Source organism: Battus philenor, unplaced genomic scaffold (assembly GCF_028537555.1).
Source record: "Battus philenor isolate CCGP_79_NKW_IND1 unplaced genomic scaffold, ilBatPhil1.0.hap1 SCAF_17, whole genome shotgun sequence".
NCBI classification, from domain to species: domain Eukaryota; kingdom Metazoa; phylum Arthropoda; class Insecta; order Lepidoptera; family Papilionidae; genus Battus; species Battus philenor.
In genome coordinates, this window is record NW_027181679.1 from 844,033 (window position 1) to 864,063 (window position 20,031).

The 20,031-nt window shown below is 35.9% G+C and overlaps 2 protein-coding genes across 2 annotated transcripts; one reads left to right on the top strand and one right to left on the bottom strand.

Annotated features, from left to right (window-relative positions):
- Positions 1 to 617: 617 nt before the first annotated feature.
- On the bottom strand, positions 618 to 14,911 carry Rsph4a (Radial spoke head protein 4a). Its single transcript, XM_068763238.1, has 13 exons — positions 14,781 to 14,911; positions 13,851 to 14,040; positions 13,069 to 13,194; positions 12,331 to 12,419; positions 11,666 to 11,753; positions 10,577 to 10,661; positions 8,907 to 9,040; positions 6,123 to 6,242; positions 4,683 to 4,836; positions 3,819 to 3,964; positions 2,482 to 2,693; positions 1,300 to 1,444; positions 618 to 787 (listed from the first exon to the last, which is right to left on the bottom strand). Exons 1-13 carry the CDS (start codon positions 14,909 to 14,911, stop codon positions 692 to 694), a joined length of 1,716 nt encoding a protein of 571 aa, XP_068619339.1. The 3' UTR covers positions 618 to 691.
- Positions 14,912 to 15,417: 506 nt separating this feature from the next.
- Positions 15,418 to 17,501, top strand: LOC137919926 (mitochondrial GTPase 1). The gene is made up of 3 exons (XM_068763148.1): positions 15,418 to 16,044; positions 16,521 to 16,708; positions 17,271 to 17,501. The coding sequence occupies exons 1-3, from the start codon at positions 15,432 to 15,434 to the stop codon at positions 17,475 to 17,477; spliced, it is 1,008 nt and encodes a 335-aa protein (XP_068619249.1). The 5' UTR covers positions 15,418 to 15,431; the 3' UTR covers positions 17,478 to 17,501.
- The last annotated feature ends 2,530 nt before the right edge of the window (positions 17,502 to 20,031 follow it).

Sequence of the window (20,031 nt, forward strand, 5' to 3'; positions counted from 1 at the left end):
CGAGGAGTGCCCCGTTTCGTTACAGACAATTAAAACTGAACACGCTTGGTGAATGGAATAGAAGGTATATGGAGACAGCCTATCTTTTACTGCGCACAGTGGAATTGAACACGTGTCTGGCCCAAACGTTCCCAGGGCACCGGGGATTCCAGAGTACCTTTATAGGTTTAAGCTCAAAGGGAGTTCCTCTTGAATCTGTGACCCAACGGTGGACCATGTGGAGCACGCAATTACTTGCTGTCCCGTATATGGAGTTCTTAGAGTGACTTGCCAAGTAGAAATGTACGATCATCACTTGCGGCATCATCGTTTTCTTTTTGGAAGAGGAAAAAAGCCGCAATACTTTCTTGCGGTTCTGTTGCAGGGTGGTGGGTGACGTAAGTGTGGCGAGGGATGGGAGGCGTTGCGTAAATATAATGTGGGTAAATGCTGTATGCTGAATGATAGAAATAGTCGAGGTTAAAGTAGGAGGGTGTATGTCCCTGTATCGAAAATAAGATGGGGGGTGAGTGTTTAAAAAAGTGATCACTTTTAATCTTTATTTTTAATTAAAATTATAGACATATTAAGTAAGAACTAAATAAAAGAACATATAACATTAGCAAACTATTCTTTTAATTCAATTGTCAACAGTGCAAATATTACATAATTTGTGACATAAAAATAACACTTATTGTATGTGCAATAAACTTCAGTCTTCATCGTCTTCTTCCTCTTCACCCATCATCTCACCTTCTTCACCGTATTCCTGAGGAGGCGGCGGTGGCAAATGGGCAATGCGGTACGCCTGCAAATTTAAATGCAATTAAAAAGCGTTTTTTAAATTTGGAATTTCATTCTTGTAAAGCAACCATTACACCATTATAACAATGTCTACAGAGATAAGATTCAAATCTATAACCACAAAAAATACGTACAACATTACACATTATAATAGAACATATATGCTGTTTGTCTCAAAAAATTACATTTTTTACTAAATATATTTAATGGCAACCATCGTACACAGCCTGGTGCACAACTTGAGGATGGCAATATGGAATAGTGGTCGTAAGAAACGTATTTTAATTAAAATTTTAAATAAACTAGACATTACTAGGGCGTTGTGAACAGACATGCAAGGTTTCAAAGATTTAAAAATGTATATAATAATTATACTTAATATTTAGTTTTAGTTCAAAATTTGAGTTAAAACTTAGTAAACATCATTTAGTATAGGAAGAGATAGCAGGACTATCTGGCGGGTTTAGCAAGAATAAAATTATCCGGATAAAATTCATTACAATAAAAAAGTATCACCTCTTCATCCGCAAACGTCGGATCAGCCATCTCCATCACCTCGGGTCCCACAAAGTACTCCAGCTGTGGGCGTGGAAGCTGCAGCGGCGAGAAGTTCGGTATCAGCTGCTTGAGACCCCATCCCACATACAGGCACTCTGACCTCCTACGGGTCCACGTCATATGCTTATTAAGGTTCATTTTAAACTACAAATTCTAGATATATTTTTTTTAATTATATTGCTTCTCTTTTTTCTCAGTTACTAATAAGATTTTCACATACACCAAACGGTGCTCCGAATGTCTTTAGGAGTATGAGAGATCGAATCAATAATAAAGAGATTCACAGAGGAACACTGGTCTCTTTTCATTTTCAATGACCCCTGTTATAAGAGTCCTCTCATTCTTCTATCATTTTTTGGGACAAAGATTTTTATTTCACTAAGTTTTTCAAAAGAGTTTTATTTATTTTTCTACTTTCGTCAGTCACGTATTTTATTTTACATCCTTCTTTATATTTTCTTTTACATTTCTCATTTGATTTTTCCTTAAAAGTATCTATTGTTCCAAATTTCTTCTTTCTTATACACAATTATTTTTACATTTCTGTTCATTTCTTTGCCCGACCAAAATAACGGAGCTCAAAGAATTAGTCGTCTGAAACGGCAGGGGTCCGAGCACATTGTACGTGCTATCCATTGCCGGAAGGGCAGAAATTTTCTCCAGTGGCGACTTACGAGCTGGTATACGCGGCGTGGTTAGACCCCCATCAGGTGGTATATCGACATAGCAAAGGTAGCTGAATGTAGACAGTCCAAGATCCTGAGGGGTGTTCGTTAGTACGGGCCCCTCGCCCCATAATAGATAATTCGATGTAAAGAAAAACACTTGCCGGATAGTTAAACTTATAATATCACAGAACAATAAATCCTAATCTGAGTTACAAGTATTTCCTTTGTTGAACAGCGGTTGAAGCGACACGTCAGCTCGGTAGCGCGGCGCGTTAGAGAGAGGGCTAGATGTACCGAGTGTAAGGGGCATGCAAAAACAGATGCGTTCATAAATAATAAATTTGGGTGCGTTCTAATGACGCCACAACCCTTGATCGTGGTAATCTTTGGGGGAGGCGTATGTCTTGCAGTGGGTACTCACAGTACTCTAGCATGTGAACAATATAAGAGATTAATAATCCACATAACTCACTTTCCGTCAGTTGCATAGGCAACTGCACCCGGCCAAAGGTTGCTTCGTACCAGGGCAAGCGCTCTATCGCTCATTAGCGTGGAGCTGACGTGAGGAGTCCAGGCAGCTGCGCTGGCCACCGGCGCGTCCCCCGCCACGGGCGCGAACAGCGCCGGTCCCGTCTCCGGGATCACCGGGGGAAGATTCTCGTCCTCCTCCTCTTCTCCCTCTTCCTGACATCACGCTATGCCAATTAATAATCATAATAACTTTAATAGGAACCTGCGGCTGTGAATCTGCTTCTCTTTTATTTCCATACGTAAATATTAACATAAAGCTTAGGTATTTAATGGAATCAGGCGTTACCTCGCGGAAGTCCATCCTAAGTAAGAAAAGGACGTATGGACTTTGTGTTTGGCACTAATCGGTGTAACAACTCCTGAAGATGCCCCGTGGAGGGGTGAAACACGTGTTGAGTGATTTGGCGGTGGCAGTTGTGTGATTCGCATTGTTTGCCGCGTACGCATTTATCAGCGGGCTGGCGGGCGGTGCACTTTGTTGCACGACTACCACTGCATGTGCGAAAGTGGCTAAATATTGGTTCTTTTCTTACTTAATAAAGCTTAGGCTAACAGATGTAATTATATAAACTGTATCCAATATATAGTTTATTATCATGATATCGGGCAATAGATGCCCACTGTTAGGCATAGACTTCCCATAAAAAATCGTCACAATGATTGGTCTTACGCTGCCTTCAACCAGCGACTTATAAAGGACCTGAACTATATTGTCGATCCACCTAATCCAATATATCGTTAATAAGAAACTATTAAAATTACATAAATGAAAAAATGATTAAAAAAAAATTGAAAATATAATTTGCTTTTAAGGATCCTAGGACCGGTAAGTCCTGAAGGTAATAACAACTCAAAGTCCGAAATAGACGTGTGTACATTTACTTATTCTCCGTTTTAGTGAGTGCTGTTAGCCTGAAGGCTTTTATAGCTTCATCTGAGTTGAGTTCACGAAGCGGAAGAGTCCGTGAACTTAAAAGTTTATATTCTTCAAGCTTGACCCATACTTACACCAATTTCAAAATATGAAAACTATGCTCGACCAATAAAAATCGTCAGCCAATCACAAGTCGAGAAGTATTTTAGAGCGCCCTCTTTCGTCGATGTATTTAAACAATTATATTTCTGTGGAATTCCCCTTTTCGATGCGCCGCTAAAGATGACGTAATATTGCACCGACATAATAATTCGAGTAATTATTACTGCAAAGGCACAGAAAATTCGACACAGAATGCTGCAACAAACAAAGGTTCTACAAAAACAAATCATTCCAACTCTAACCTGCATATCGGCATGAGGATTCCACCAGATGGTCCTACCCTGGGGAAGAATGTGCCGCCCGTGGTGAACCCAGTAGCCGAGAGACGGATCCACCAAGTCCTTGATGGTGTGTCCGTGGTAAAACGGGTTGAGATTAAAGTTCATATCTATAAAAATAACGAGATTTTCGTAATGAATCAACTTTTATTCCTACCTACTTAAAAAATACTTTAAATATTTATTTTCTCTATTACTAAAGTATACTGTTCTATGAAATATTAATTTATCATCATTTCAGTGGTAAGATATTCACCGCAGAATATACACCTCTCCCATTTATTTAAAAAGCACCAATTAGGAGCATGCATCCAACATCTTTCGACTATCAAGTCGAAAGATGTTTGATGCAAGTAGTGTTATGATTAACAAAGTAGTCTGTACATCTTATAGGCGGACGATCTACGATCCCCACCAGTGGCCATCCATTCTTCGCATATAATCTGCTCTCTCACTGCCACTTCAAATTTCAATCCGCTGCGCTATGTCGCTCACTTTCGTTCCTCTGTAGATCTCCTCATTTATAATTCAGCCTTCTAGGGAATTTTGGAACATGGCTCTTTGAGCTTTGAGCAACTGCAAACTTGCCAATGAGGTCAGAATTGTCTCCACCTTTCCCTACACGGTTTTTTTGCCTTTCATGGTAAGAATATATTCAACGTAGTCGTTTTTATTGCTTTAATTTAAAATGTATTAGGACTTCGCTTTGTTCCAGAATAAATGCCATACAAAGATTTCCCATACTAAAGTCAGGAAGAGTTATTCTTTTATATGGGACGAATATATTCTAAATGTCTGTAACCAAATAATTAACAAGCATATGTATACCTCCAGCCTCCTCCATGTCGATATCTTCCTCCTCCTCGCCGGAACCGAAGGTGTAGAACCCCTGCGGGGATATGGAGGTAGCAGCGGCGATGCGAGCGATTTGGGCGCGCAGGTAGTGCCTCTCGGTGCCTTCGAAGGGTGGAAACGTTTGTATCTGCATTTTAAGATAGAGTTTGAGTTCTACGGACTCCATTTATGATTTCGTTAAGTTTTGTACTGCAGAAAATGGCTGGTTTAATGAAATAAAAATTATAATAATACAAAGTGAATTCATATATAAAACATATCTCCCTAAACTCTGTAGGAATGCGACAGGCCAATAACTTTAGACAGCACAAAGTCTTCACTGAAGCTATTCGAAATGACTAAAACTACAAGACATACAAAAAGTTGGTGAAGATGTTGAATAATGAGGCCTCTCCTGCTAAGAAACGCTTTAAGAGATACTAAGGAGATGAAACAAATGCTGTATGAGACTGATTGCAGAGAAACACGAAAATATGTTTAAGAATTCAAATTTCAAAAAACTTTTATCTGACTGATCGCTAAAGTTTATTTTTGCTGGCTAGTAAGAATGCCATTTGTAATTCTGATTTGAAATAATTAAGTGTTTAGTTCCATATAATATAAAAAAATGACTAAATATTGAAATTTTTAAGATAAATGGATTTCTTTCCTTACTAAGACAACCACTTCAAAGTAAATTTTCATTAAATTTGAGGTTAAGATTTTACGAATTCAAAGTCAGCTAATAGGAACTTTAAATTTAAAACGCTAAAATATAATTAAACAGGCGACTCATTATATTATGTATGAATATTTCTCATTAGATTAAAACACAAAATCCTTGAGTTTATATGGACTTGACCTAATTAAATTTCATTTTCAAAATTAAAGACAATAATTTGCATTTTTAACGCTGTAGGGGCAACATTACGTCATCATCAGCGGCGCATCGAAAAGGGGAATTCCACAGAAATATAAATCGTTATTTACATCAGTATTATGGCAGCAACATTACGTCATCGTCAGCGGCGCATTGAAATGGGGAATTCTACAGAAATGTAACTCTATTTACATCGCTATTATGTTAGCAACATTATGTCATCGTCAGCGGCGCATCAAAATGGGGAATTCAACAGAAATAAAATACGGGCGAAGCTCGAATGAATAAATAATGCACGGATTCTTCCGCTCCGTAAACTCAAATCCGACGAAGCTGTAAAAGCCCTAGGGCTAGCAGCAATAACTTAATAGAAACAATATAACAATACAATGAATGTTCACACTACTTCGCACTTCGTGTTGAATACATCAAAACCTACCACTTTACCAGCCCTAGTAAAAATCCCACAGAACAATAGACCTTTAACGATAATATCAATTCGAGTGGGACCGCAGAACTAACATAGGCTAGTATTAGATCGTAGCTTTAATCACCTCAGCGTCCAGGTCTCCAATCATGGCGCGTACTGTAAGACGCGCGACGTTGATATGCTGCGGCGTCGTGTCCGGCAGGCACACCCACTCCGAACCGAGTGATGTACACACCCAGTACACCTGCCAGAAGTACCAGCTGATTTATTATCTAAAGAGGTTGCTATACGTTAATAGTTGCACCTTTTTGGTATTTACCTCCTTTGCAGTGGCGTACCTAGGGGGGGGGGCGGTGGGTGCGGTCCGCACCGGGCGGCACTTACCTTGGGGCGGCATTTTTTATATTTACTTATAGTTGTAAAAAGCAAATTTTTCATTTCAAATTTATTTTCTTTCTTGAATAATAAATAATTATTATAAGTTTAATATTTGATTTATATAAATTATGATTAACTTTATAATTTTGAATATTAATCCTCGGTGTATATAAATGCATTTTAGTGTAAATTTTGGATTCTAATTCAAGAACAAGATAATAATTTTATTTTATTTTATCAATTAAAATTCGTTGAATTCGTAAAAGGATCTTTACGACTTTGTTCGGCAATTTTTCCTAACTAAAATTTTTTGATGTCAGTTTATAAATGTCATTTCTTTTGAAAAGTTTGTATAATTACTTTGAAGTGATATATCAATATTTTTTTAAATCTAAAACCACTATTTGATTGACATATAATAGAAAGGGCGGCAAACTGGAGATCGCCCCGGGCGGCAAAAGTTCTAGGTACGCCACTGCTCCTTTGTATTTACTTTTTAAATAATTACCTATATAATTGTTCTATCAAACAGACTTACTGGTTTTGAAAATAGAAAAGGAGAGTGGAATGGAAAAAAAGAGCGAGAATGATGCCAAATATGACTTATGCGAGGTTTTCGTAAGAAAGCTAAAACAATATAATATATTGTTTTAGCTTTGTTCTTATACAGTACGCATCTATAGCTGGATCTGTGGGAAAGGCATATGTTTTCAGTATGCATCTATAGCTGAATCTAATATATAAAATTCTCGTGTCACGGTGTTCGAACTTGAACTCCTCCGAAACGGCTTGACCGATTTTTACCAAATTTTACATGCGTATTCAGTATGTCTGAGAATCGGCTACTATCTATTTTCCATACCCCTAAGTGATAAGGGTGGTCCACCCCTAAATTTATTTTTAATTTTTTAGACAATTTTTTGGTTTTTATTTTATTATGATACAGCATACAAAAATACATACAAACCTAAATTTTGATCCCTCTACGATCAACCCTTATCTTACATTTGTTAATTAAAAACTTTAATTTTTTTTTTGCAAAACAACGTTTGCGGGATCAGCTAGTTTACTGATAATATATTCAGCTATAGATGCGTACTGTAAACATATACCTTCCCCACAGATCGCCACGACGACGTGTGTTGCACTGCCTGCATCCAGAATAACTTACATTGTTTACACACACATTCACCCTTGCTCACATATCTATATAAATAAATAATATTTGAATGTCTGTTTGTTACATTAAAACTACCGTTTCTTACTACTCGCCTATGAATATACATATGGTACATATATAAAAATTACATTTTTTTAAAGTTCTGTCTGTCTGTTTTTCAAATAATCTCTGTAATAGCTGGATCGATTTCGACTAGACTTATATTAGCAGGTAGTTGATGTAATAAGGAGTAATTAGGCTACTTTAAAAAAAAACTTACACGAAAACAAAAACTAAATAAACGATTTGGTTTTGTTAATCCAATTTCAAATATTTTACACCTCTGTTTGTTATGAATAACAAAATGTAATATAATATATAATTAGAACTGTATTTATACACCTAAATAAATAATTTAACAAAGAATTGTTAAAAATACTACATTAAAGAGGTTATTCAATGTGATCAAAAAAAATATTTTTTGTCGGAATTACAAGAGTTCATTGTAATAGCTTATACAGGTGCCAACAAAAATTTTATTATTCTTTGAAGGCTACAGAAATTTATATTTTAAGTATTATTTTTACTTTGATAGACAACTACATAATACGAGTCCACTGTCACGCTTTCGGAGGACTTCGGGTCGACTCCGAATGCCGGTTAGGCACGAAGGTTGAAGAAGAAACAATGGCTTTTACTAATAAGAGATGAAGATACGAGACCGACATTCCTAAAACTGCGTAGAAAAATTGCAAAAGATACAATAAAACGAAATAAGACTCGAGAAAAATTGTAAAACCAAATAAAAAATTAACTGTAAACAAAATAATAACTGTAGAGCAAAATATTGTTAAATAAAGTAAAAATTGTTAAACTAAGGAATTAGGTGACGGAAGAAAGGAATCGGAAAAGATGGTAAAAGAATGAAAGGGTAAGAAAGACGAAATATGGAAAGTAATAAAAAGAATGAAAGAACTTAAGATGAATGGATGAAGAGTGCGAAAATAAAATATGATGTGTAAAAAATATTAAACGAAAAGTAATGATTTTTTTAATGAAATCAGGCGTTATTTTGCGAAAGTCCATCACAAGTAAGAAAAAGACCAATATTTAGGCACTTCCGCACATGCAGTGGCAGTCGTGCAACAAATTGCATCCCCCGCCAGCCCGCTGATAAATGCGCAAGCGGCAAACAATGCGAATTACACAACTGCCACCGTTAAATCACTCACACTTACAAAGGTGTATAATGAAAAAAAAAGTAATGACCCTATCCTTCCACAAGACAGGGGAACGAAATTCCCCTAATAACGGGGGCAATAAAAAACTACATAACACATATTAAATCAAAACATGTTAAACAAAAATCACTTTTTTGTTAACTCCTTGTCCCGGTCTTTCTACGGGTATGGGCGGCTCCGGGGTCCAGGTGGACTCTGGAAGAGGCGGCAGCTTCGGCGGCACCGGTTCTTTAGGCTTCAGTTCCACTCCTTCTCCTTCTCCCACTGACACATAAAGAGTTAAAGAGGAGACATGAGCTGCGGAGAAGTCTTGAACATAAGTAGAAAATAGAAAGTAGTTGAAGCAGACAAATTTCATTGGGTCTGTTATATATGTATTGTATTACTCCTTATCCTATTTTAACATTGCCATCTGCCTAATGTTTAGCAGTGGTAGTCCAGCTGTAGAGGACATGATTGATATCGTATCTCGCGGGTTCCATTCCAGGAATATAATCTTATATAATTCACACTTTGTGCATTAGTTATATAGGATTGCCACTGCTCACAAGGCAGATTTCGAGAAGATGGGCAACAGCTTTACGACACGAGTTCGATTGAAAGGATCTTGGATAATTCACACTATGTGCATCAGTTATATAGGATTGCCACTGCTCACAAGGCAGATTTCCAAAAGATGGGCAACAGCTTTACGTCACGAGTTCGATTGAAAGGATCTTGGATAATTCACACTATGTGCACTAGTTATATAGGATTGCCACTGCTCACAAGGCAGATTTCCAAAAGATGGGCAACAGCTTTACGTCACGAGTTCGATTGAAAGGATCTTGGATAATTCACACTATGTGCATCAGTTATATAGGATTGCCACTGCTCACAAGGCAGATTTCCAAAAGATGGGCAACAGCTTTACGTCACGAGTTCGATTGAAAGGATCTTGGATAATTCACACTATGTGCACTAGTTATATAGGATTGCCACTGCTCACAAGGCAGATTTCCAAAAGATGGGCAACAGCTTTACGTCACGAGTTCGATTGAAAGGATCTTGGATAATTCACACTATGTGCATTAATTATATAGGATTGCCACTGCTCACAAGGCAGATTTCCAAAAGATGGGCAACAGCTTTACGTCACGAGTTCGATTGAAAGGATCTTGGATAATTCACACTATGTGCATTAGTTATATAGGATTGCCACTGCTGACAGGGCAGATTTCCAGAAGATGGGCAACAGCTTTACATCACGAGTTCGATTGAAAGGATCTTGGATAATTCACACTATGTGCATTAGTTATACAGGATTGCCACTGCTCACAAGGCAGATTTCCAGAAGATGGGCAACAGCTTTACGTCACGAGTTCGATTGAAAGGATCTTGGATAATTCACACTATGTGCACTAGTTATATAGGATTGCCACTGCTTGGAACACAGGTTTCCAGAAGATGGGCAGCAGCTTTCTCTGCGTATTATAATACCACACTGACGCCAACCCGTCTGCCAAGCGTGGCGAATATGGTATATCCCCCATAGATATCTTTGAAGAAAGCCAACGCCTTACAGTGGGCGTCTATGGTCTAAAACGACGACGACGACATCGATTGGTTACATCATATTGCACAATGTTACATATTGCTATAAGAATGTAAATAAATCAATACGAATCCTAAAACAGTAATGAAATATAAAGAAAAAATTAAATTTTCGAATTTGGCAAAAATAAATAATGTAAACATTGTCTCTCCGACTGTACCCAGACGCGAAAACAACTTAATACTAATACTGCATATACAACGTACAAATCTCTTTATGCTCCTCGGCTTCAGGAGCTGGTTCTTCAGCTAGTCCTTCGCCCTCACCAGGCATATCTTTCAAGTCAAATTCCTAAACGGAAGGAAAATTGAAATACATCATCTGTACTACTTCATTATTTTTTTTTCTTATTAATTTTGACGTCTGAAAAGGCAGTGAGCATTTCGCACGTGCAACCAATGGCCGTTGAGGCCAAAAAGACTGACGACATAATTAATGTCGCGGGAAGTCGCTGGTCATTGTGGTATTTTTATGGGAGGCCTATACTTTATTGTGAGCGTCTATCGTCTAAAAAAATAAAGAAGTACTACTAAATTGTAGAAACAATATTTAAACAATAAACTGTACATGATATGCGTACTAGATACAGGCAGCGCGGGGTATTAGGGACAGGTATGTTGCCGTCTTGAATTAATGTTTTTATTACTCGTGGTACAAAATTGGCTTATTTCCTCAGCGTTTACATTAATGTCGTCCAGTAAAGTTTAATATTTACCGGTATACCTTACGATGTCCGCATAACGTACATAAGTTTACAGGAAATGCACTAGATGGCGCTAAATTACAATATCGGTAACGATAAACTGCATACCGTTACATGTGACGCAACTAGATGGCGTTGTCCTGCACAAAGGGCTTTATAGATGGCGTGTAGTTGACATAATGATACCGATATGACATATTGCGATTTTCAGGATGTAGCTAGAGAGATACAAAATAATACATAGACACAAAATATAAGACGCATCTTATATTTTGTGTCTATGAATCACGGACATTTCACTGTTGCGTAAGAAAAACTGGATAACTGCCATTACCTGACTTTGGGAAACCAACGACTCATCTCAGGAAGTTCTCCCGATTATTTGTTATTATCGCAAACAGTCGAGGTCCATCTCTACACTTTTGATAAAAACAACAGAGCTTTCCTAGATGGCGCTGAACGCAGAATATTTAAAGCCGTTATAATCTTCTATAGCAAATTGTAATATTATTATCAGCTTTCCAAACTATATTAGGTTTTAGTAATGTGTAAATTTGTAAGATTTTGAACGTAAATTGTTAATAAATCAAACCCTGATTCTCCGATCCAGCTCTTCAATAGTCAGATCAGTTTCCGCGACATAGTAATCAGCACTGGTACCAAATATCTTCCCGAAGAATCTGAAACATCTCAAAAGTATACTCAACTATTTTTCGAACCCGTGAACTTAATATTTTCTAAGGCCAGGAACTAGGATTTAGGATTGATCGTTTTAAAACATGTAACATGATTTTTTTCTTTTCAATGGCATGCGACTAGCCTATAACTTCTGGCAGTACGAAATTTGCAGTCAAATAGTAAACAATAATTAATTTTAATATATAGTAATTCGAATTCTAAAAACGCTTTTTATTACTTCATTATCATTTTGTTATTACTACAGAATGTATTATTTACAGAATTATTTTTATATACGGTTTACGCACGTAGTTAGTTGACTGCAAATACATTTACCCTTTTAAAGCTATAACCTTTAACTAATCTGTATGTTATTACTGAACTAAATAAACGTTCGATTTTCAAACGTTTTTTTTTCGATTTCGGTTCGATTTCGAATGAATGAATGATGATAAAAATTGTAAAAATTGTTGAAATATTACGAAATAAATCTATTTTAATTTTGATCGAAATGTAGGGTTTTATTACACTTTTAATACATATCGAGAGAAATTTGAATATAAATAGAAATAACCAAACCTGACAGTTGCAACGGGTTCTTTAATGGACAACATATTCAACGCTATGTAGAGGGCGTAGCATTCTCTCTCCGGCAACCCGTAACCTCCCTGCGCAGAAGTTTACATCTTAAAGAGTATAGACAGACTTTAAATCTGTTCTTCCTAGCGTGGGCCTCACACCCCACGGTGAACAATGTAATTGTTAAATTGGACAATTTAAAAATGGACCTAAAACGACTTGAAACTTAAAACGTTTTGTCCTTTCGCTCTAGGCCATTTAAACTAATGATTTCTTTCTAAAACCTATGTAAGATTATTAAATAAACAATCCAATGTTTAAAATATTAAAAATTACGTATGTTAGATAGGGGTACATAAGAATTTTAAATTGACCAAAATGGGACAAGGCAGAACTATGGCTGTGACACACTGTTCTCAACGAATAATAAACTATTTTAAAAACAATTTTTTTTCAAATAACTGATTCTAAATGATCGTGCAATATTTTAAAATTTAACTTGTATACCCAAGTTTGTTCGCATTTGCTGCTTGATAACTCTTCTTTTGTCTCTTCGTTGGCAGCTATCGGACTATTCGGTTTTATATCCTAACCGTAATGATACACTGATATATGAAGTAATCCCGTATGTTTGTTCTGTATTTAAAGGATTCCTTAGCCATTTATACAGTGTTGCAGCGGATGAAATGGCACGTAATTAATTGTAACGATTATTTTTGGATCAAACTAATCACTCACTTGTCGAAAATAGTAATTGTGATCGATGACATCTGAAACCCTGGGCTTAATTGATTCTTCCTCCAAGTCCAACTCCTGCTCCTCTTCACCCATGTCGTCCATCTTCTGCGCTTTACTTGCTACTAACTAAATTCGAACAGTCGTACTTTATTGAGGAATTTTGTTATTGTTACATTTACAATTAAAATATGCCGCATAGCGAGTAGAACAGATGGCTGTTGGTGCTTAAAGGTTCTGGAGTAAAAACCACGACTTGGCAAGCATCGAGTAAGAATTTTACCAACAAGTTGGACCGACATTTAAGTTCGTTAGAGCAGCCCTTCCAACAGGACATCGACATTTTAGCACATAGTCGCCCAATGTACGGTTTAGGCTTCCGCTAAAAACATCTATGGGGGTATATACCATAATCGCTACACATTGCAGGCGAGTTGGCCATAGCAGTGTGATGTTCCAAGAAGTCTCATTTGAAATCTATGAAGAAGGTTTCTATCATGCGTCCAATCCTTATTCTGTGGCTAATATGATGAACATAATTTTGACTCCTTGCCATAGATTATAAAGAATTTTAACAAATTATAAACAGAACAGTTATTCAACAATTTAAAAAGAGAACATCATGGTTTGACAGAATAATAAAGAAACTATAACAGAAGAATGTTGTGAACAAGTGTTACATAAATGTGTAAAGTTCTAATCCTAGATTGATCGGTAAAGTTTTCTGTATATTCTTCATGAAAATGACTATAATATTATCAACAATAAACTCTTGAATAACATACACGAAACATGTCATCCATTCTCCTCATGACTTCAAGCTGAGGTGGAGACAAGTACACGTCATTGAGAAGATCAAAATTAGGTTTCAGTTTCTCTTCCTTCACTTCCCATGAGTACTGCTCAAAGTTGTCGACAACATCAGGCGGTTTGTGGGCTAGAATCTTGTGCACCAAATCCACCAAATGATCGTATCTACGAAAAAGGCGCTTTGTAAAAAGAATAACATACGTAATTAAACAGATATGTTTAGAATTTAAGTCACGTGCTGACAGTCAAGGTCGCAGCAAGTCGATCAAGACCAAGAGGAGGTCTAGGATTTGCAGTAAGCGTCCATGGGCTAACATGGTGATGACAGAGATTATAAATATTTTTATGCTGTGGTTTAAGTGTTTTTATGATGATAAGATTGATTGTTTTATTTTACAAATTATTAAGATCCCTATTTTCATATTCCCTAAATGTTAATATGATTTCATTTGTTTGAAAATTACAACCTCATTTTATTCGCGCTCGCCAACTTGATTAGTAAAATGATTCAAAGGCAGGAAGTAACACTTGCTTCAAGCGTCGGCTTCCTTCGAGTATAACTGACGTCACCATAACTTGGCAATCATACGTGATTGTGAAGACTCATCGATATTATTCTAGCAAGTGTAGAAATAGCCAAGTAATTATCTCAATACGACATTCCGTCAAAGTAGCTTATGGAACAATTATGTGGTTTACTTCACACAACAGAGATTCCTTCTAAGTATCTCCTATTATACCTTTTTACCTATAGGCACAAAAATGACTCGTGAACGAGCAAACTAAATCTCTATAGAGAAAGTTAGGCCCCTGTACGAAATATTCATTATTTTGGAAAACCCCATAATTTTTTTTTATAAAATTTGATATTTTTTATATAATACATTATATTACATTTAACTTACAAGCTATCACCTGTGGCTGCACTTTGTTGTTTCAAAAAATTTTTCGCCCTAATTAAATCATTGTTCAAATCGGGTAAAATATTTTCGGCCGCTGCAATTATATCGGGCTCCAATAAAAATGTTTGTGACATTTTTAATAATAATACTACAACAATAAGTATAATTAATTAATATAAATGATTTCTTGTTATAATTATGTCATTAGTGATATGTGAAGAAAAAAAAATATTAAAAAGTATCACAAAGGCCTTAATGTCCTTTATGGGTAATTTTGTACTATTTTATAGAAATTTCACTTACAAACAATTAAATAATTCAATATCGAAAGGTTAAAACGTTAATTTTATTAAATAAAACTGTTATAATTTTCAGATAATTTTTAAAAAATGTTTTTTTATATTACGTACTGGGTGACCTCTGACCGTTGCCTGCAAGTTTTTATGACACCAAAATGTCATAATATTGTCAAGTAAAATGTTTATATTATTAATTTAAGAAATATAATTTATATCTATCAATTAATATATTTTGAGAGCTATTCTCAATTTATGTAAATTTTTCAATTTTAATTTTAGTTCATAAATCAAATATTGCCAAACATAACCTTAAAAATAACATATAGTAATAACAGAATATAAACAAAATTTAACTATGGCAGTGAGATTTGATACAGCCGCTTTTAATTTTCGAAAGAAATGTCCGTATGTAAGCAAGGATTTGCTCCGCTGGTTCCCTGGTCACATGAATAAGGGCTTAAAGCAAATGCAACGAAAACTGAAATCAGTCGACTGCGTAATCGAGGTTCATGACGCAAGGATACCGTTTACGGGGCGAAACCCGCTTTTTACGGAAACATTGACCGGAGCAAAACCCCACATTCTCGTTCTCAATAAAAAGGACCTGACAGTTCCATCCTTATTACCGAAAATATTGGATCAATTGAAATCCGAACAAAACTTACAAAATATCGTATTTACAAACAGCAAAGATCAAAACTGTCGCGGATTAAAGACGCTTAAGCCGCTTCTAGTTGATCTGATTAAAGACTCTAACAGGTACAATAGAAGCGAAGAATTAGAGTACAATGTAATGATCATAGGTGTTCCCAATGTCGGGAAATCCTCGCTGATAAATATGTTGAGGTCGAAAAACATGCGAATTCGACATGCGTTGCCGGTTGGGGCGGTAGCTGGAGTCACTCGAAGCCTTATGACTAAGATGAGAATCAATGATGATCCTAAGATTTTTATGTTTGACACACCAGGTATGTTTAGGCTTTTTCCATCAATCTCCATAACACACAATTCTCTTATGTTCTTAAGGTTTTTTTTTAACTAAAATAATCATTATTTTCATTTTGCTCCTGTTTTTGATTGTCACAGCCTTTAGTTACTCAAGTCTCATCTTAAAATATTTTGTAACTAAAATCTTAATTTATCTTTAAACTAAACTAAGACTTATATTTTGAGATTGAGAAATGATGGAAGGATGAAATGAAAATGACATCAGGCCCCATGTGGTTTAGGGATGCAGTTGACTGGAGGCAACGAAGGATGTCGGTGAAAGCATTTGCCCTAAGGAACACCGCTACAATATATATTTTAATGCAACATAAATTAGTTGAATAAAAAAATATAAGTTTCAAAATGAAGGCTATTATTATTTGGAATTTGTACAGTACACAAGACAGCACTTCAATAATGAATAATATATTAATTTAAAAAATAAATTATATCACAGGTATATTGGAGCCATCAGTAACAGATATGGAGATGGGACTCAAATTAGCCTTATGTGCGTCTCTTCAGGACCACCTTGTGGGTGAAGAGATCATAGCAGACTACCTCCTCTATTGGCTCAATAGCCATGCAAAGTTTAAGTATGTGGACTATATGGGGCTTCTGGAACCCTGTGATGATATACAAAAGGTGACTTGATTCAAATGAATTTTTTCAGCCTAAAGACACCCACTGCAAGGCATAGGTCTTCCCTAAAGATATCTATGGGTATATACCAAAATCACCACATTTGGCAGGCAAGTTGACAATTGCAATGAGGTATTATAATAAGAAAAGAATGCTGCTGCCCATTGTCTGAAAACTTGTTTGTAGCCAGTGGCAATCCTATATGATTTTTGCGAATTGCAAAAAGTGTGAATTACATAAGATTGAAATCCGAGACTTGAACCTGTGAATATGTTAAAACAATTAAATTTTTATATGCTTTAATTACATATGTATTGCTTAAAGCAAAATTTGCCCATATGTAAAGATGTTGAATATGTTACTTCATTTAGCTCATTTCAGAACAAAATATAACAAATTTGGACAATATATATATAAGAGGATATTTATATATACATATACATGTCCTCATATATATATATGTGTATATATATATATGTATGAGGATATGTATATATAACATATAAATAATTTGTGTGTGTGTGGATCCTTGATTGTATTTATTAACATTTTTTTTTTATTTTAGGTTTTAATAACTGGCGCCATTAAATTTAATCGCATAAGAAAAGTGAGAGACTTTGATGGCAGGACACGGGATGTCCCCGATATATTAGAAACAGCCAGGATGATGATCAAAGCATTCAGGACCGGTGAGCTCGGACGAATTTTCCTTGACATTGACTTACTGAGGAGGAATCAAAAATTGAAGATTCAAGAGGAATTAGAAGAATAGGAAAATGAATGTAAATGTATTTCATTGTTTTTGGATGAAACATGTTGAAATTAAATAATAGTGTTCGCAATTACTATTATTAAAACAGAGTATACAGGGTGGTTGGTTATATGTGCAAAAGCTTTAACATCTGTTTTCACTCAACCTGTAGAAGGTGATAATTGTGAAATATGTTACATTATTTTTTTTATTGCATCTTCAGGGCCAGATATTAAATTGAAAATGTTTTTTCTTACTATCTTATCGTTACTTTATTATATATGAAGCCATTATTTTTGTATAGGACATACCGTATATTAATTGGCAGCAAATGACCTATACTATCACCTCTAAACTTTTACACCTATGTCCAATCAACCTGTATAAAGTCTAAATAAAAGATTGACTAATTTCTCATTTGTAAATTTAGTTTAAATTTGTATATATTTGTACAGTTTTAGTAATAATTTTTGTTAAGTAAATAAAAATATTTGGACCAACTGACTTTTTTTTATTAAATACACTAACTGTGCTCGCACTTTGTCCGCGTGGAATTTAAGGAAAATATTTAGTTTTTTTTAGAATTAGCGTTAATTACTCCTTATTACATCAACTACCTGCCAGTATAAGTCCCGTTAAAATCAATCCAGTCATTATAGAGATTAGCTGGAACAAACAGACGGAAAAAAAAATATGTATATAATAATTTTGGTATACATACCGTACATATTCAAAAGCATGTAATAAAAAGCGGTTATTTTAATTATACAAATACACGCCGTTTTCATGTAATTATATAGATAATAATTGTAATTTTTTATATTTGTTTTAATAAACCGAAATACGTTTTATCTTTAAACTTTCTATGTGGTCGTGTACTAAATGTCCCCTTATCAATTTGTTTTTTTTTTTTGTAAAAAAAAAAGTAGATAAAAAGGGTTTGTCGTTTTCCTGTCAAGGAATTTTTATCTGTTAGTGACAGGTTTTGATAATTGTCCATGGAGTAAAAAACGGATAACCAGGGCTTTTTTTCTTAGGCCCTCCGCAAAAATTTATATAAGGCGATATGCCATAATCGCCACGCTTAGCAGGCGGGTTGGTGATCGCAGTTTGGTATTATGGTAGACAGATGATGCTGCTGCCCATCCTCGGGAATGTTATTTATTTTTTAAATAAGAAAATGGACCAATATATAGCTACTTCCGCCATGCAGTAGCAGTAGTCACGCAATAAAGTGCCCCACCACAGAGTATTTGGCACTAATCGGTATAACATTACTCCTGAAGATGCCTCGTGGAGGGGTGAAACACGTGTTGAGTGGTTTAACGGTGGTAGTTGTGTAATTCGCATTGTTTGCCGCATGCTCATTTATCAGCGGGCTGGCGGGAGGTGCACTTTGTTGCACGACTACCACTGCATGTGCGGAAGTGGCTAAATATTAGTCATTTCCTTACTTAAGATGAACTTCCGCAAAATAACGCCTGAATCCATAAGATATTTTTTAATTTTATTTATTAACACTTCATTGTACACCATAGATATTAACTAAAAAAATAAATAATTTATATAGAGGCTGACACAAGAGGCTGTCTTATTCTTCCAGGCGATGTCTATCAGACAACCTTTGGATGGAGATGAGAAACATGAAGGAGAGGGTAGTTGTGTACATACATACATTACTACACACACACACACACATCATATATATAAATATACGACAGTACGCGGAGCATATTGCTCTTGCAACCTATGGCGGTTGAGGTCGAAAGGTTCTAGAGTGACGACCACAAGCCAAGTGGAACAACGAGATAGTCAAGGATCCGCAGAAGAATCAAAGTCACAGCCGAAACTCAGGTCTAAAGAGGCAGGCGAGGCGCAACGCTAGTGCAACTGAAAACCACGGCGACCTCGAGCTAGTATACTGCGTGGGTAAGTCCTGAATAATTGGAACGACGACGTAACTAAGGTTGTGAAACCTCGCTGGACGAGAGCAACTCAAGACTGTTCATGGAAAGTCTCTGGGGAAGCCCTATACCTTGCAGACGGCGTCTATCGATGATGATATGATGTGAAAAGTAAACCGAATAGCTGTTCCAGGTGGAATCTTTATTAGAAAATGTAAAAAAATATGCGGGAGAATAATATCGAATATAAACAGAATACCAGAGAACCGAAATAAAAAAAAAACTTGGTGAACAGATTTGAACTTATAATTTGAACAGTTAACTCAGACAGTAAAAGACATATACGTTACTTGTGCGGTTAGATTAAATAAATACACAGAGAGGGTACGCTTTCATTACCCGGCGATAAATATTGCACATCGACCTTTGGGAAGAGACGATCGGCTAATTTCGGCTTTGTAGAGCGTTATCTCTGTCTCACGAAATAGAACGACTGACAAAACGTCACATAGGTAGTGTGGGACAGAGATAGTAGATAGTCAGGATAGATAGACATATAGATAGTCAGGTGGAGAGGGTCTTTATTTACATATTAATTTATCAAATAATGTTAATTGATTTCCATACATTTCTACCTTCTCTATGTCTTTTATTTCTTCCCATAATCTCCT

Excerpts from the sequence above, each read along its gene's own strand:
- Rsph4a (XM_068763238.1), bottom strand. The coding sequence starts at position 14,911 with ATGTCACAAACATTTTTATTGGAGCCCGATATAATTGCAGCGGCCGAA. Across the intron at positions 13,195-13,850 it reads GAATGGATGACATGTTTCGT|TTAGTAGCAAGTAAAGCGCA; the intron begins GTATGTTATTCA and ends GTTCGAATTTAG. Across the intron at positions 3,965-4,682 it reads CGACATGGAGGAGGCTGGAG|ATATGAACTTTAATCTCAAC; the intron begins GTATACATATGC and ends TTATTTTTATAG.
- LOC137919926 (XM_068763148.1), top strand. The coding sequence starts at position 15,432 with ATGGCAGTGAGATTTGATACAGCCGCTTTTAATTTTCGAAAGAAATGT. Across the intron at positions 16,045-16,520 it reads TTTTATGTTTGACACACCAG|GTATATTGGAGCCATCAGTA; the intron begins GTATGTTTAGGC and ends ATTATATCACAG. Across the intron at positions 16,709-17,270 it reads CCTGTGATGATATACAAAAG|GTTTTAATAACTGGCGCCAT; the intron begins GTGACTTGATTC and ends TTTTTATTTTAG.